Raw genomic sequence first — 16,947 nt, forward strand, 5'->3', positions numbered from 1 at the left:
AAAAAAAAAAGAAACAAGAAAAGGATGCCCACGGTCACCACTTTTATTCAATCACACAACAAAAAGCAATCAGCCACAGCAATCCCACAACAAAAAGAAATAGAAGGCATCCAATTTGGTAAGAAAGAAGTAAAACTTTCATTCTGCAGATGCCATACTATATATAGAAAACCCTAAAGATTCCACCAAAGAACTATTAGAACTGATAAATGGACTCAGTAAAGTTGCAGGATACAAAATTAACATACAGAAACATATTGTGCTTCTATACAGCAATAACAAACTAGCAGAAAGAGAAATTAAGAAAAAATCCCATTTATAATTATATCAAAAAAATAAAATACCTAGGAATAAATTTTACCAAGTAGGTGAAAGACCTGTACTTTGAAAACTATAAGATAAAACAAATTGGAGATAACACAAATAAATAGAAAGCTGCTCACAGACTGGAATAAGTGATATTGTTAAAATATCCATACTATCCAAAGCAACCTACAGATTCAGTGCAATCCCTATCAATATACCAATAGCACTTTGCACAGAACTAGAATGAATAATCCTAAAATTTGTATAGTACCACAAAAGATGCCAAATAGCTGAAGCAATCTGAGAAAAACAAAGCTGGAGGTTTCACATTCCTAGATTTCAAACTGTAATACAAAGCTATAGTAATGAAAGAGTATGGCACTGGCACAAAAACAGATGCATATATCAATGGAACATAACAGAGATCCCAGAAATAAACCCACACTTATATGGTCAATTAATCTACAACAAAGGAGGCAACAATATTCAATGGGGAAAAGACAATCTCTTTAATAAATGGTGCTGGGAAAACTGGAAAGCTACAGGAAAAAGAATAGAACTAGACTGCTGTCTTATACCATAGGCAAAAATAAACTCAAAATGGATCAAAGACCTACATGTGGGAACTGAAACCACAGAAATCCTAAAAAAAAAAACAAAACCATAGGTGGGGTGCCTGGGTGGCTCAATTGGTTAAGTGTCCAACTCTTGATTTCAGTTCAGGTCATGATCTCACAGTTCATGAATTTGAGCCCCACATCAGGATCTGCACTGACAGCATAGAGCCTGCCTGGGATTCTGTCTCCCTTTATCTCTGTCCCTCCCCCACCTCAAAAATAAACATTTTTTTAAAAAGAAAGAAAACATAGGCAGTAATCTCTTTGACATCAGCCTTAACATTTTCTAGATATTTCTCCTCAGACAAGGGAAACAAAAGCAAAAATAAACTATTGGGACTACACCAAAATAAAAAGTGTTAAAACAGCAAAGGAAAGCATCAACAAAATAAAGGTAGCCTACTGAATAGGAGAAGATATTTGCAAATGACATATTTGATAATGGGTTAATGTCCAAAATAAAAAAATTATATAACCCAACACCCCCCAAAAATCTGATTAAAACGGCAGAGGACCTGAACAGACATTTTCCCAAAGACATACAAGTGACCAACAGACATATGAAAAGATGTTCAACATCACTAAACATCAGGGAAATGCAAATCAAAACTACAGACAGGCATCATCTTAACACCTGTCATAATGGCTAGTATTGAAAAGACAAGAAATAACAAGTGTTATCAAGGATGTAGAAAAAAGGGAACCCCCATGCACTGGAAAAAAGGGAATGTAAGCTGGTGCAAGCACTATGGAAGACAGTATGGAGGTTCCTCAAAAAATAAAAAATAGAACTACTCTATGATCCAGTAAATCCACTTTTAGATATTGACACAAAGAAAATGAAAACCCTAATTTAAAAATATATATGTACCTCTATGTTCATTGCAGCATTATTTACCACAGCCAAGACATGGAAGCAACCTAAGTATCCATCGATAGATGAGTGGATAAAGATGTGGTATACATGCGATAGAATATTACTCAGGCATAAAAAAGAATAAAATTTTGCCATCTAGGACATACATGGACCTAGAAGGCATTATACTAAATGAAATAAGTAAAGATAGAGGAAGACAAATACAAAATATGATTTTACTTACATATAAAATCTAAAAAAAGAAAGCAACAAAACAAAGGAGTCATAAATACAGAAAACAAAGTAGTGGTTGCCAGAGGGAAGGGGATGAGGGAATGAGTGAAATAGGTAAAGAGGATTGATTAAAAGATACAAATTTCAGTTATAAACTAAGTCATGGGGATATAAAGTACAGCATAACAAATATAATCAATAATATTGTGGGGCACCTGGGAGGCTCAGTTGGTTGAGCGTGGGACTCTTGATTTCCCTTCAGGTAATGATCTCACAGTTCATGGGAAAGAGCCCTGCATCAGGCTCTACGCTGCAGAGCCTGCTTAGAATTCTCTCTCTCCCTCTGCCTCTCTGCCCGCACTCTTGTGGTCTCTCTCTCTCCCTCTCAAAATAAATAAATAAACGTAAATATATATATATATAGAGAGAGAGAGAGAGAGAGTAATAAAATTATATGGTGATAGATGGTAAGTACAGTTAATGTGGTGAGCATTTCAAAATGTATGTAGATTGAATCACTATATTGTACACTTCAAATTAATATAATAGTTTCATCTATACCTCAAATTTAAAAAAATTAAGAATTAAGTAAGTATATGTAAAACACTGACAACAGTGCTTGGCACACAGTAAGCACCATATAAAGATTTGTTATAATCACTTTTACAGTACTTTCATTTCTTCACTGTCACTCACTCATTCTGATCCCATCACTTTACCATAAACAATGTTTACTAAGAATATCAATGGCCTCTGTGTTGCTAAATCCAACATATGTTTTAGTCATCATCTTACTTGAGGTCTATGCAGCAGTTGATAATCAATGTTAACACTCTCATCACATTCTCTTTCCTAGTCCAAGACTTCAATTACCACCTACCCACTAGGGTCTAACCCACCTTTATCTGTAGCCTAAACCTCTCTTCTATGCTCCAGGCCCCACAGGCCAGTGGTTACCTGGACATCTCCCCTCGGATGTCTCAAAAGCATCTCATATGCACTGTCTCCAAACTTGAGCCATGATCTTTCTCTCCCTACCCACTTGTCTTTGAATATTCCATTTTTTCAAGCCCCTCTTCACCTGGCTGACCCCTACACTTACTTTAGATTTTAGTTAAGCATCACTTCCTCAGGGAACCCTGAGATGAATGCCCTCAAAGAAACTTCCATAGCACCTCTCTACTTCACACCTACAATTAGAAGGTAAGCTTCACAAGGGCAGGGATCATGTCTGTCTTCTCACTACTATAGTCCAGGACCTGAATGAGGTAGCCTCCAGGGCATTTTCATTTGCATTGGGGTCTACTGCATTCTTTAACGAGTATTAACTGTGCCCTTGGTGCCAGGCTAAGGCACTACTAAAATAGTTAAAATTTGACAGAGTGCAAAGCTGTCTAGCAGGGGAGACAATATTTAATCTATCCCCCCCCCCAAATTACTTTGAATTGCGATAAAAGGATCATTGATCACTTTTTTTTTTTTTTTTTAAGCCTAAGGTGATTTGTCCCTTGAACAACCAACACTATGCACATCCTGTAATGACGCTATGGGTCCGGGTAACCGATGCAATTGTGTGGGATTTCTACCATTGTGTTTACACTTTACTTATCACTTGGGTACTGGTACCCAATCCTACCTTAGCAAGCCAACTGCTTTTAACCCAGCACTCCTGTGTCCCCAGTACATAGAGAGGAGTTTGCGAAGAGGTCTCCCGTAACCCCAGGCGGCCACAAAGCCTCTGAGGAGTGTGAAGACGGGACAGTCCGGGGGAGGAAAAGCCGAGGCCTGTGCTTGGGTGGGTTTTTTAGTGAATAGTCTGCAGCTAAAGCCGGGAGGGGTAAATAAGGCTGAAAAAGAGAACCTAGCACAAGCTGCAGTTTGGACAACAGTGAACAAAGACCGAGCTCCGCAGCACACCTTCCGGAGCCCCGGCGCTCGTAGCTGAACAGAGAAAGTCCCGCGAGACTACAACGAATTCCCAGGGACTCCCTCAAACTCCAGGTAAACACCCGTAGGGGTGGGGCAAGAGGAGGGCGGCGGCGCGGGTCGCTCGCCTTACAGCGCTAAGGAATCTCAGTTCTCGCGATCTTTCCGGAGCCGACCCACCACGGGGAGTCCGAGTGCGTTGCTGTGGCTTGAGTGTCGCGAGGGCGGAGACTGTATGGGAGGGAGAAGCCCTTTTGGCCTGCCCTACGGAAGCCTGCGAGGGAGGGTGGTGACCGCTGCCCCGTCCAATTGTCCCGATGCCCAGCGCCAGCGCAAGCCGCAGGAGTCAGGAGAAGCCGCGGGAGATCATGGACGCGGCGGAAGTGGGTGTTCTCCTTCCCCGGGACTGGGACGACAGACCCCTGGGCCACATCGCGCTGAGGGAGGGAGTAGGGTGAGCGGGGCCCTGCTTCCAGCTCCCTGTCCGCACTTTGCTTGCGGGCCGCAGGCCTGGTGTCCGGGCGCCCATAGCGCTCTCTGGGCTTCCAGGGCCCTTGCGCGAGCATCGTGGCTAGACCTACTTCGGATCTCATTTTTCACAGGGGCGCTTGGAGGCCTATTGTAACAGAAGCGTGTCCCAGGGTGGGGTGGACGTGGAGCAACAACTGTCCCGGAAGTAGGAGCGGCTGGGGTCACACGTGCCTGGGTTAGGCACGTCCTTCACGTAATCTGCCCCTACACCTCGTCTTGTAAAATTGTAATGTCCACTTGTAGTCGATTTCTCTTCTCAGCTCTCATGTTCCTAATGTTTTTACAGGTAATGACAGTACTTAGTAAAGCGATCTGTCGATGTGTTTAATGACCATTTACCGTGTGACAGCTTTAAAGAACGCTTGCCATTTTTATTTATTTTCTCCCTTCTAGTGACCCAGTGAGGTAGGTAGGGAAGTTTGCAGAGCAAGCGTTTGAGATGAAGTGATTCAAAATCATGTGGGTAGTTCTAATACCTAGTGGTCCTTCAGTGCTTTTCAAAAATGAAATTTTGAAGACATCCTACAACTTATGTGCATTGTAGGATAACTGGGCCTTAATCCCTACCCAGCTCCTAATTTTTCTCTTGAGTAATTATGAACTTGTGATAAGCTACGTAAGGAATAGGTCATCTTAACAACATTAGATGGAATAAAAGTTGCCTAAATATGAACAGTACTGATAAATGACCCTTTACTCACACCATGTAATCTACAAATGCTGGCCTCATGCTATCTTGTGTGACTGTATTTCTCTATTAGGGCTGGGTTATCTTTGTCTTTAGGTGTATTTTTTTTTTTTATTTAAAAAAAAAAAACTTGTTCAGTATGCACCTTAACATGTCTGGTTTATTTTGGTATAAACACAAACTGCAATATCCATCAGATCTACCGGAGAGGATTCCACCAAGTAGCTATAGACTGACAGAAACTAATTGTTTCATATATGTTTTAAATTACCTTGTAAAACCTAGGGAAATTATTTTTGCTTATTTTTGATCTGATTAATTATATAAACTGTGCTCCCTTGCAGATTGCATAGGTCTAGATATAAGGTAGGCATTGTGGTGCTATTATGTCATTTTATAGCTAGAAGGATCTTAAGGTACCATTTTAGAAGTAAAGGGAGATTAAAATAAAAGACCACTTGTCTATTCTGTAAGTATAGTTTGTTGTTAATAGTCTGTACCCTATATCACCTGTTTCCTGTTGCTAACTTTATGTGTAACTAGAAATTAGATATTGGCCATTTCCAACTGCTTACAACCCTGTGTACTGAGGGTAGTTTTTAAATTTTTTTTTTTTTTAAGCGTTTATTTATTTTTGAGACAGAGAGAGACAGAGCATGAACAGGGGAGGGGCAGAGAGAGAGGGAGACAAAGAATCCGAAACAGGCTCCAGGCTCTCAGCGGTCAGCACAGAGCCCGACATGGGGCTCGAACTCACGGACCGTGAGATCATGACCTGAGCCGAAGTCGGACGCTTAACCAACTGAGCCACCCAGGCGCCCCTGAGGGTAGTTTGTAGAAACAGGAAGCTGGTGAATTTTTTTGCTATTTTACAAAGTTGTAGTAGCTTATGTCCAACATTTCCCATTTTTAAAAACTGAGGACATCTGGTGCTCAGAAAGGTTACTCCAAAATGTTGGTTCTCTTTGAACATCTCTTCCTGTAATAGGAAGTTAATAAAACTGTACTTCATCCTACTCCCTTCACAGAGGAAATTTATATCCCTGCTTTGAAGTCATTTAATCTTCTTTTTGAAGAAGGTAGTTAAGATGTGTTATACATGTATGTAAATTTTATCTGAGAAAGCTGTTGCGTATGGTATATCCATCCAGGAGTGGTGATCTTCAAAAATTAACCAGAAACTTTCTATATATAGGTAAATGATAGATTTCCACACTTTAAAACTACTGACTCTCTAATTAATAAAATGGTTCTGAAAGTTAAAATGAATTCATTTTTATATTCTGTTATTTGTATTTATGTGTATACTATGCTATTAACGTTTAAATAAAAAGTCATAATCCAAAAACATTTCTTTGTAGGATTATGCTAAAGAAAGATACGGAGTATCTTCAATGATACAGTCACAAGAAAAACCAGGTTAGTAGCTATATGATAATAAGCTTTTTTTTTTTTCTTTCTAATTCCAGGAAAGCACTTCATAAAGTTTTAAGTAAGTTTGGCATAATAACTCTGAAGGCATAACTCTGAAAAGGTTAAGTGAATAAATAACCCGACCAGACACCATAACCCTGCAGAAACATTGTCAATTTGAGGCTACGAATCTAGGAAGGGAAGAAAATATGTTAAAGGAGTATACTTTAAATGGTAAATTATGTTAAAACGATAAGGTAAAAGATTTAACTGAGATTAAGTTCTGGCTTACGAGATAAAACAAGAATGGGTAATATTAACTGCCTTCATTAAATACAACTTTTTTACATGTTTCATGAAACCACCTCCTTTTCCCCCTTGCATTATTATATTTCTTTGAAATTGACTTGTCACATTCTGTTTCTCTCAGACCTGTAGGTTTTCTATTTATAAGCATTTGCCTTCCTTTGTTTGCATTTTTGTATATTTGTATGCATGTAATTTCGGCAGATTTATCTTACTCTTAACTATTTAACAATCTCTTTTCTTTTGGTAGACACCCTCAAATTATTTTTTAAGTACTTCTGATTTAGAAGCCTGCCTTTAAATTTAATTTTTGGAAATAATAAATCTCCAGATCAGTTTTAATGTTATTTTGGATTTGATTAATTGTACCATCATAAAATCACTTTACTTCCCAACTTTGTTGACAAAGTATGCATTAAAAGACCTAAATAGTTTGCTAAAAATAAACCATTTCCGAAAGAAAAAAAAAAAAAAAAAGAAACAATAGAATAAAAGAATTTAGTATAAAATGAGATGTAAGCAATATAGTATAGGAGATGACATTCTCATGCCCGGACAAGCAGGAGAGGTGATTTGAGACTTTTTTTCAGCTCAGGTATCTTCCTAAACTGGACTTCCTTGAGCTGTAACAACGAATCTCACTGGTGTTTCAATCTCTTAACATGAGCCCCAGTCACCTGTTGCCGTAATTACTGTTCCCATTTGGCTGGCAAATTCGGACTGCTGTCTTCCACTTAAAATTTCTTCTCACAGGAGGGAAAAATAAACTATATGTCACCTGGTTACATTACTATAACAGGAGAATACTGCCTTTGGTTTTATCTCTGCTAAAATCCTAATACCTAGTTCAACACCAAGTTTCCTTCTGATCTGTTTCCATTTCTCCAAATTCCTTCATTCTAATGCTAGTGACTTAGAAGTGTGGAAGAGGCAGTAGATTTTCAAACTGAAACCCTCCTGCCCCTGATCATTGTCTCAACCAGTCTTACTGGTGAGAGTGTGGCATGTCCTTCAAGGATGTGTGGATATGTTGAAGGTTGGGAAGCCCTATGCTACTTAGTTGGAATGCCACACGAAACAAGGGATGTTGCTCTTTGTTTTCAAAAGTACTATTAGAATTACCCTAATCATGCTGTTTATTTAGAACTTTATTCTTTTAGATTTATGTTACTCTGTTTCATTTGGTTTTGAGTTTTGACTGCCTAGTTAGTAATTCATTTTGTTTTGTCAGTCTTGGCATTTTCAGAATTGTCTTTTAAAATTTTATGCTGCTTTGTCTTTTCTCTTTCACACTTTATTTTGCCTGAGTTTACACAGCAGTTTTGGAAGTTGGCTTAATTCATAAGGTCTGTCAGCAATGTTTTGCAGAAATTTTCTTGTGCTACCTCATGGCTTAAAAATTCGTCATTCTTGGGGCGCCTGGGTGGCGCAGTCGGTTAAGCGTCCGACTTCAGCCAGGTCACGATCTCGCGATCTCGCGGTCCGTGAGTTCGAGCCCCGCGTCAGGCTCCGGGCTGATGGCTCGGAGCCTGGAGCCTGTTTCCGACTCTGTGTCTCCCTCTCTCTCTGCCCCTCCCCCGTTCATGCTCTGTCTCTCTCTGTCCCAAAAATAAATTAAAAAAAAAAAAAATTAAAAAAAAAAATTCGTCATTCTTTCTCGTTGTTTCTGGCAATGAGAACCATGGTATACTCCTGTCAATTGAATTATCTCTAAGCTGCATCTTTGCTTCAAGAGACAAGTTATAAATACATTTAGCAAAGTAGGTAAAATAGATTTATAATTTGATTTCATTATAATATCCTCCCAAAGGTATTTTTAGTAATGTAGTAACTAGGTTTTGCTGCATGTGATATTGACAAATTTGGTTACACTTAGGCAATAAAACTCTTGGGAATAGAGATCTTATATTACTCTGTTGTTATGTCATGTCTATTACTGTGTTTTTAATTAATACTTAAATTTTTCTTTAATATTCAAATTACTGCATATTTAGAATAAAATGATTTCTGGATCATGATTGCCTTATATCACTATCTTGACATAATAGTTGTTTTGTCACATTTTTCCTGTTTGGGAGACTCTGGATGGGTGTAGTGTTTTGTTTTTAGCATTGGAGGACTCACAGCCTAAAAGTGAATTTATTGGCTCACATAACTATAGGAAACAAAGTATGAGATAGCATACAGCATGATTGGATCTAGAGGCTCAAGCAGCATCTGCAGGGCTTTCTGTCTACACTTTTTTGGCTCTGCTTCCTTTAGGTTACTGGCCGCATTCTCTTGTCCATACATCTCAGGTACTGGGAAAGATGGTGGCTGCAGCCCAGGCCTACACTATCTCAGCTCAGCAACCTCAGGAAAGAGAGCTTCATTCCCATGTTGTCTATAGTAAGTCCCACAGAAGGACTTTATTTATTTTGAGTTACATGCCCTCCCTGGATCATTCTCCGTGTCCTGGTACTATGACTATCCAGGCCTGGCAGAAAGTCCTCCCCTGTGCATAGTTGACTTGTATACCATGGCAGGCAAAGGAAAATATCATGTCCACCTAGGCAAAGGCAGGTAAAGACAAGCTGTATTTTTTTAACCATTGAAGTATTCAAGAGATTTGCGTTTTGAAACTATCTCTTTGACTCCAGTGTAGACTGAGTTAGGGGATCAGGGGAATACCAGTTTAAGGCTGTTGCTATAGTTTAGACAAAAGAAATGGTACTTTGGTTTGAGATGGTGGCAATGAAGATGAATGAGAATTGGATAGATTTTAGAGATGTACTTAGTACAGTTCATAAAACTTGAAGCAAATTGCATATGGACAGTGATAGAAAAGATGTTATCAGAGATTGGAAATTTTTTAAGATAATACCAAGTACTTATGCTAGCTGCCAAACCAAAATAATTATGACTTTGTAAATTCTGAATTACAAAATTGTTTCACTTATCTGCTGCAGATCGAGTTTTGGTTCGGGTTAACGACTTGACAGTACACAGAGCTGATGAAGTTGTTTGGGTGCGTGCAAGGGTTCATACAAGTAGAGCTAAAGGTAAGATTGATTTAATGATTATGGTCCTTTTGGTAAGGATTCTAAGTTTTTTGTTTTGCAAATTCCTCACAGACCAAAGTAAATCTTTCAAAACATCTATTTTCTTTCTTAAATCACTGTGAAATATTAGTCCATGGTTAATTAGTTTTAGGTTCTTATAAGACATCCTTAAAAAAAATTTGACCTGGGGCACCTGGGTGGCTCAGTCGGTTAAGCATACGACTTCGGCTCAGGTCATGATCTCGCAGTCCGTGAGTTCGAGCCCTGCGTCAGGCTCTGTGCTGACAGCTCAGAGCCTAGAGCCTGTTTCAGATTCTGTGTCTCCCTCTCTCTCTGACCCTCCCCCGTTCATGCTGTCTCTCCGTCTCAAAAATAAATAAACGTTAAAAAAAAAAAATTAAAAAAAAAATTTTTGACCTTAAAAATTCAGATTAAATCTAAGACTTTAAGGTACTTTTCTAGCATCTCTCAAAAGTTTGATTTTTTTTTATTTTTTTTATTTTTTTTATTTTTGAGAAAGAGAGAGAGAGAGTGTGAGCAGGCAGGGAGCAGAGAGACAGGGAGACACAGAATCCAAAGCAGGCTCTGGGCTCTGAGCTGTCAGCACAGAGCCTAACGCAGGGCTCAAGCTCATGAACCCCAAGATCATGACCTGAGCTGAAGTCGGATGCTTAACCTACTGAGCCACCCAGGCACCCTAAAAGTTTAGTTTTAAGTGAAGAGTGTGGTTGAGAAGCTTTTCATTTGTTAATATTCTTATATTTTAATATTTAGATGGCAAGATAGGTGATAGAGAAATAAGGCTAAGATCAGGTTATCCAATACAGTGGCCACTGGCTACATGTAACCAAATTAAAATTTAATAGTTCAAGTCACTAGCTGTATTATGAGTGCTTAATAGCCACAATGGCTAGCGGCTCCCAAAATACAGCACAAATACAGAATATTTTTATCATTGTAGGAAGTTCTATTGGATGGTACTAAGAATTTAGCAATAATAACAAAGAAAGATTAAGGTAGTTTAGACAGGCCTGTTTCTTATAAAAAATTGTCCTAGCCTAGTGTTCAGAATTGTATAAAAGTATTAATGACACTTAACATTAGTTTATAATTTTATACTTTTCATACACTTTTTCACATTTGATCATCCCTACAAATTTTTGAAGTAGGCAGAACAGGCTTTGGTATTCTACCTTATAAATGAGAACACTGAGGCTTCAAATGAGAAAGCTACTCACCCAAGTTCTCATAGTAATTGGTAGAATATGAACAGAATGTGGTAGTTTTCTAAGACACTTAGTCTCCCTGGCGGAGCTGATTACTTCTATAATATTTAATACATGCTGTGTTACATCATTTCTTACAGTGCTTTTCAGTGTTTATTATAGAATTAATGTGGGCCCATTATTTTTAAAATTCTGACATTTTAGATTTATATCTCACTCTCAGTATCACTACTACTAAAAGTTTGTTCTTCCAGTATACTCCCCCCAAACAGTTGAATACCATTAGACTTTGAGAGGAATATTGGTGGAGTTTTAATTTTTTTTTAAATGTTGATTTGCCTTTCTGAAAGTTCCGGCCATTTATTCTACCAAAAGATAATCACATTGTTTTGTATTCCTTCATTTAGTTGTCTTTTTCGCGTTAGACTGGGAGCCTTTGTTCTGTCCAACTGGCCACTGTGTCTCTTAAACATAGTTATTTAGCAAATTAAAAGAATGCATACTACATGTAGGTCTGAACCAAGAATACTTCCCTTCGCACCCATCCCCCAAATGGAACAATATGTGTATCAATAAGGATAAATGTAATGAATTGAAACACAGCATATATTTTTAAATCCATAAATTTATAATAACGCTAAGGCAGGCAAATAAAACCTAGTTGGTCACTGGTGAAACAAACTCATTATTTTGAAAACTGATTAAAGTATCGTTTCTGTATGAATTCTATATCCCTGGCTAACCAAATGGTAGATGGAGGAAAGATGCTGGAGAAGTATTGCAGTGAATAAAATGAAAAAAAAGCGTGTTAGAGCTTCATCATTTTGTCCCTAGTAGATTATCCAGGCATTCATCACCAGTGATTGCTAATGATACAATAGAGAGACAATCAGAAATATTTTATGTCTCTTCATGAAAGAACCCAACACCACCCAATGCTACTGTCTTGCCCAAAACATTGTACCTGAATCTCAATGTAGCCTTTAGAGCTAACTACCAATTTATAGGAAAAACATAGGACAAATGACTATGTTAAGTGACAATGAGGATGCAGTCAGCAAAATCTAGATTTATAGGAAACTACTAGGCAAAAATGATGTGATCTCTTCAACAAATAAATAGAAAAGGGAGGGAGAAACATACGATTTTTTTTTTAAGTTTATTTATTTTTGACAGAGACAGGGTGCAAGCATGAGCTGGGGGAGGGACAAAGAGAGAAGGAGACACAGAATCGTAAGCAGGCTCCAGGCTCCATGCTGTCAGCACAGAGCCCGACACAGGGCTCGAACCCACAAACCATGAGATCATGACCTAGGCCGAAGTCGTATGCCCAACCGAGTGAGCCACCCAGGCGCCCCAAGGAGAAACATATGATTAAAATAGACTTAAGAATTTTATCTCTTGGAGTACCTGAGTGGCTCAGTTGAGTAGGCATCCGACTTTGGCTCAGGTCATGATCTCACAGTTCGTGAGATCTCTGTTGATAGCTCAGAGCCTAGACCCTGCTTCGGATTCTGTGTCTCCCTCTCTCTCTCTACTCTCCCCGCTCATGCTCTGTCTCTTTCCGTCTCTAAAAAATAAATGTTTAAATAAATGTTTAAAAAAAATTTTTTTTATCTCTCAACCAGTCACTTATTTGGATCCAAAGGTGAATGAATGAATGAGTAAATGAAAATGGAGGATACTTGAGACTTGGAAATTTGAACATTGGCTGGATGTTTGACGTTAAATAACTTTTTTTAGTTGGAATAATAGTACTATGGTAATATTATTTTTAAAAAGATCTTATCTCTTAGGAATAATGTACTTAAGAACTTTGTACAGATGAAATAACAGCAAAATAGTTTGCTTCACAGTATACTGTACAAGAGTCAAGGGATATGTGGATTGGAATAAAGCTAAAACAAGAATGGCCCTGAGTTGTTAATTATTGAAGTATATGGAGATTGTAGGTAGACATTGGTATCATTTACAAATTATGATCTTTTGTCCTTCTCTTTCAAATGTTTATCTCATTTCTTGTTTCTCTTTGTAATGATTAGTAGATTCTCCGGTACTACGGGGATTTCCTCAATGAAGAATTTTTCAGACAGCAGAGATTTAACTCCTGATGAGTTATTTCATGCCTTTGGGTGTTCTACATAAAATGTCATTAGAAAACAATGCCAAAGTTTAAAGACTAAAGTAAAAGAAATTTTCTTCTAGTCCAAATTTTCTGTTACCAGGAATACATATTAAATTTTATTAGGCCTTTTTTGATCTTTTTTTTCCCTCAAAATATAATTGTGTTGAGTGTATTTATGTAGAGGTTCATATAATATTCTCTCTGCTTTTGTATTTGTTTGAAATTTTCCATATAATAAAAAATTAAAATGCAGCTGATCCTCTTTATTCATGGATTGTGTATTTGCAAATTCTGCTTGCTAAAATGTATTTGTAACCCCCAAAATCAATACCTGCAGCACTTTCACTGTCATTCACAGACATGTCAGACATACTCATGTGCAGAGAGGCAAAAAACTTGAGTCATCCAACGCACATGTTCCCAGCTGAGGTCAAACAGTGAAGCTCTGCCTTCTTGTATCAGCTCTCTTCACAATCTATTTAAGGCCATGTTCTTCACAGTTTTGTGCTTTTTGTTGGTGATATGGCTATTTACAGTGGCCACCAAGCATAGTGCTAAAGTGTTTTCCAATGTTCCTAAGTGCAAGAAGGCTTGTGCCTTACTGAGAAAATATAAGTGTTAGAGAAGCTTCATTCAAGCATGAGTTATAGTGCTGTTGGCCGTTGAGTTCAATATTAATGAATCAACAGTGTATATTAAGTAGTGTGTCTTTAAACCGAAACACACACAAGGTTATGTATTGATGGGCTGATGAAAATATTGTGACCAGAGTCTCACGGGAACCTAACCTTATATTTCCCCTAGGAGCAGTGGTGGTTCAATATTTGCAAATTCATTGTTCCTGGTGACTTTATAGAACATAACTGCCACAATTAACAAGAATCAGTTCTTTGTAATTGTAATGATTTACAGTAGTGGATTTCTTAATGTTGAACCATTTTTGGATTCTTGGAATAAATGGAATTTGGCAAAGGTGTGGGTAGTATTCTTTCAGTATAGTACTAGGTTAATTTTCGTGGGTTTTTTTTTCCCTTGGAATTTTACATTAATCTAGTTTTCATAATTTGTTATTAGAAAACCCTATTATTTTGTTTTTAAGTATATGTATATATATATGGGTGTGTGTGTGTGTGTGTCTGTGTTTAAATTAGAAATTACCTAAATAATACATACATATTTTCACATGAATTTTTCAGAGAATACAGCAATAATAATCCCTTTTGTGTTCTCTATATGCTATCCTCTGCCAGCCTTTTCTATTAATTCTTATTGTTCATTGTCTTTCTAAAAATCTTTTTTAATGCACATATGTACACATACATATATACAGGTTTTTATTTGTTTTTTTATGTGTGACTTTTAACTTGTCTTATTTTACACAGAAGACATATTTTACATGTTATTTTGCAACATTTTTGTTTTCAGTTAACAGTGTTTCTTGAAGATCTTCCCTTGATACTAGTTACAGATCTACATAAGGCAGTATTTATCCATTATAGGTATCTAGAAGTGAAATTGCTGGGTTGAAGGGTATATTTATGCATACTTAAATTTTCTTATACCAGATTACACCCAAAAAAGCTGTGCTCAGTTATACTCCCCACGAGTGTGTGACAGTACCACTTTCTCTATATTGTTGCCAGTAGTGATTTTCAATGTTTTTCATTTCTGCCAAAGTAGATTATCTAAAGAAACAAAATCTTATGTTTTCAATTTGCAAAACCCTGATTGCCTCTACTCCCTTCTTCCTTTTATAGGAAAAATTGTCAGTAAATATGATTTTTACTTGGAAGCATTCAAGTGCTGTAACTCCAGGAGTAGTAACACATTAAAACTGGACTTGAAGAAACAACGCATGCTGGCAGTTTCAAGTAGAGCAAAGCTCTGTAAAACCACAAATAAGGAAATGGAAGTGTCAAAATCATAGTGTCAGAAGTATGACAATTAGAATCCTGTTATGCAAAAAAACAACAAAACAAAAACGGTTAACAGCAAATATCCTTAAATTTAAGGATAGTGTTTCATACATTTTAAAAAGTTAAATCAGATTTCTTATAGTAGGTTTATGTATCACATCCCTAAAATCAAGTGGTTTATATAGGAGCAAGGAGAAATTTTTAACTCTTAATGATATGATAAAAATTTGTTTCTTTTGATTGTGAAAGCTTATGAGCTTAAGCCTACATCTTGAAAGAGTAACTGAAGTATCTGTGGCTCCTTTCAAATTTTAAATATACTACATTTAAGTCATTTAGCACAAAATAATTCTCTTTCAATACTTTTCTTCCTAAAAACTTGCTTATACTTCCAAAATAGCTAGTTTATTTTGGTAATTATGTAGTTTAGAACCTCAGCTTCTCTTCATACAAGAATATTTCAGAGGAAATAGCAAATGGAAAGTACTTTAAAACATTTAGGTTTTTGCTGTTTTATTCAGTAACAGATCAACATAAATGATGAAGGAAAATAATTACTGTTGGGTATTAGTTAATTATCTAAATAATGAGTTCAGGGGCGCCTGGGTGGCGCAGTCGGTTAAGCGTCCGACTTCAGCCAGGTCACGATCTCGCGGTCCTGAGTTCGAGCCCCGCGTCGGGCTCTGGGCTGATGGCTCAGAGCCTGGAGCCTGTTTCCGATTCTGTGTCTCCCTCTCTCTCTGCCCCTCCCCTGTTCATGCTCTGTCTCTCTCTGTCCCAAAAATAAAATAAAACGTTGAAAAAAAAATAAATAAATAAATAATGAGTTCAGGAGCTTGGCAAGCTAAAAGACAGTAGGAAGAGATGAAAACAAAAGATTGCTTTACACCTAGTTCTTCCACAGTAGCACATTTTATTGGGTGGCTCAGTCGGTTAAACATCTGACTTCAGCTCACGTCATGATCTCACAGTTAGTGAGTTCAAGTCCTGCGTCGGCCTGTGTGCTGATAGCATGGAGCTTAGAGCCTGCTTTGAACTCTGTCTCTGTACCCCTCCCCCCACTCACCCTCTGTCAGTCTGTCTCTCTCAAAAATAAAACATTTAAAAAATTTTTTAACTTGGGGCGCCTGGGTGGCGCAGTCGGTTAAGTGTCCGACTTCAGCCAGGTCACGATCTCGCGGTCCGTGAGTTCGAGCCCCGCGTCAGGCTCTGGGCTGATGGCTCAGAGCCTGGAGCCTGTTTCCGATTCTGTGTCTCCCTCTCTCTCTGCTCCTCCCCCGTTCATGCTCTGTCTCTCTCTGTCCAAAAAAAAATAAATAAACGTTGAAAAAAAAATTTAAAAAAAAAAAAATTTTTTTTAACTTAAAAAAAAAAAGCACACTCTATTACTGAGCCATCACTGTAATAGAGATGAGAGTAAGCCTTTTTGTCCTGACTGTGACCATGTTTATTGTTCAGCTTAGAACTAAAAAATGCAACTGGTGCTATAAAGGATATCAAACTTTACATTTGTGTAAACTTAAGAAATAAACTGCCTCTTCTAAAAACTTAATCAAATTGCAACACAAATTCTTAACTGTTCGGAGCTAAATTTAAGGTATCTATAAGTAGTGCATTCATTCAGCTATTTTGAACATAGTCTTTATTTTCCTTTCTATAAACTGTTTCTTGGTTGAAGGGTTCCAAGAAGAAAGATGAATAATATTTAGCAGTTGATTAACCTGTCCTATAAAGTTCCAATGCTAACTTAGAACTTTTTGCT

The 16,947-nt window shown here is 37.6% G+C and overlaps 1 protein-coding gene across 3 annotated transcripts in view; it reads left to right on the top strand.

The window, feature by feature from the left end:
* The first annotated feature begins 4,085 nt into the window (after window positions 1-4,085).
* Window positions 4,086-16,947, top strand: part of DARS1 (aspartyl-tRNA synthetase 1) — a 64,475-nt gene continuing 51,613 nt past the window's right edge. The window contains exons 1-3 of one of the 3 annotated variants that reach the window (XM_047083175.1): window positions 4,086-4,393; window positions 6,520-6,577; window positions 9,826-9,918. In XM_047083175.1, the coding sequence (XP_046939131.1) occupies window positions 4,175-4,393; window positions 6,520-6,577; window positions 9,826-9,918 (370 nt within the window). In that variant the 5' untranslated portion in view covers window positions 4,086-4,174. Of the gene's footprint in view, window positions 4,394-4,578; window positions 4,757-6,519; window positions 6,578-9,825; window positions 9,919-16,947 lie in introns of those variants that run through there. The other 2 variants (XM_047083172.1, XM_047083173.1) reach the window with 2 other exon arrangements.

The sequence above is a fragment of the Lynx rufus genome, unplaced genomic scaffold, assembly GCF_022079265.1.
Source record: "Lynx rufus isolate CCGP_SWC_20201006 ecotype Redwood Valley unplaced genomic scaffold, mLynRuf1.p SCAF_2, whole genome shotgun sequence".
Lineage (NCBI taxonomy): Eukaryota > Metazoa > Chordata > Mammalia > Carnivora > Felidae > Lynx > Lynx rufus.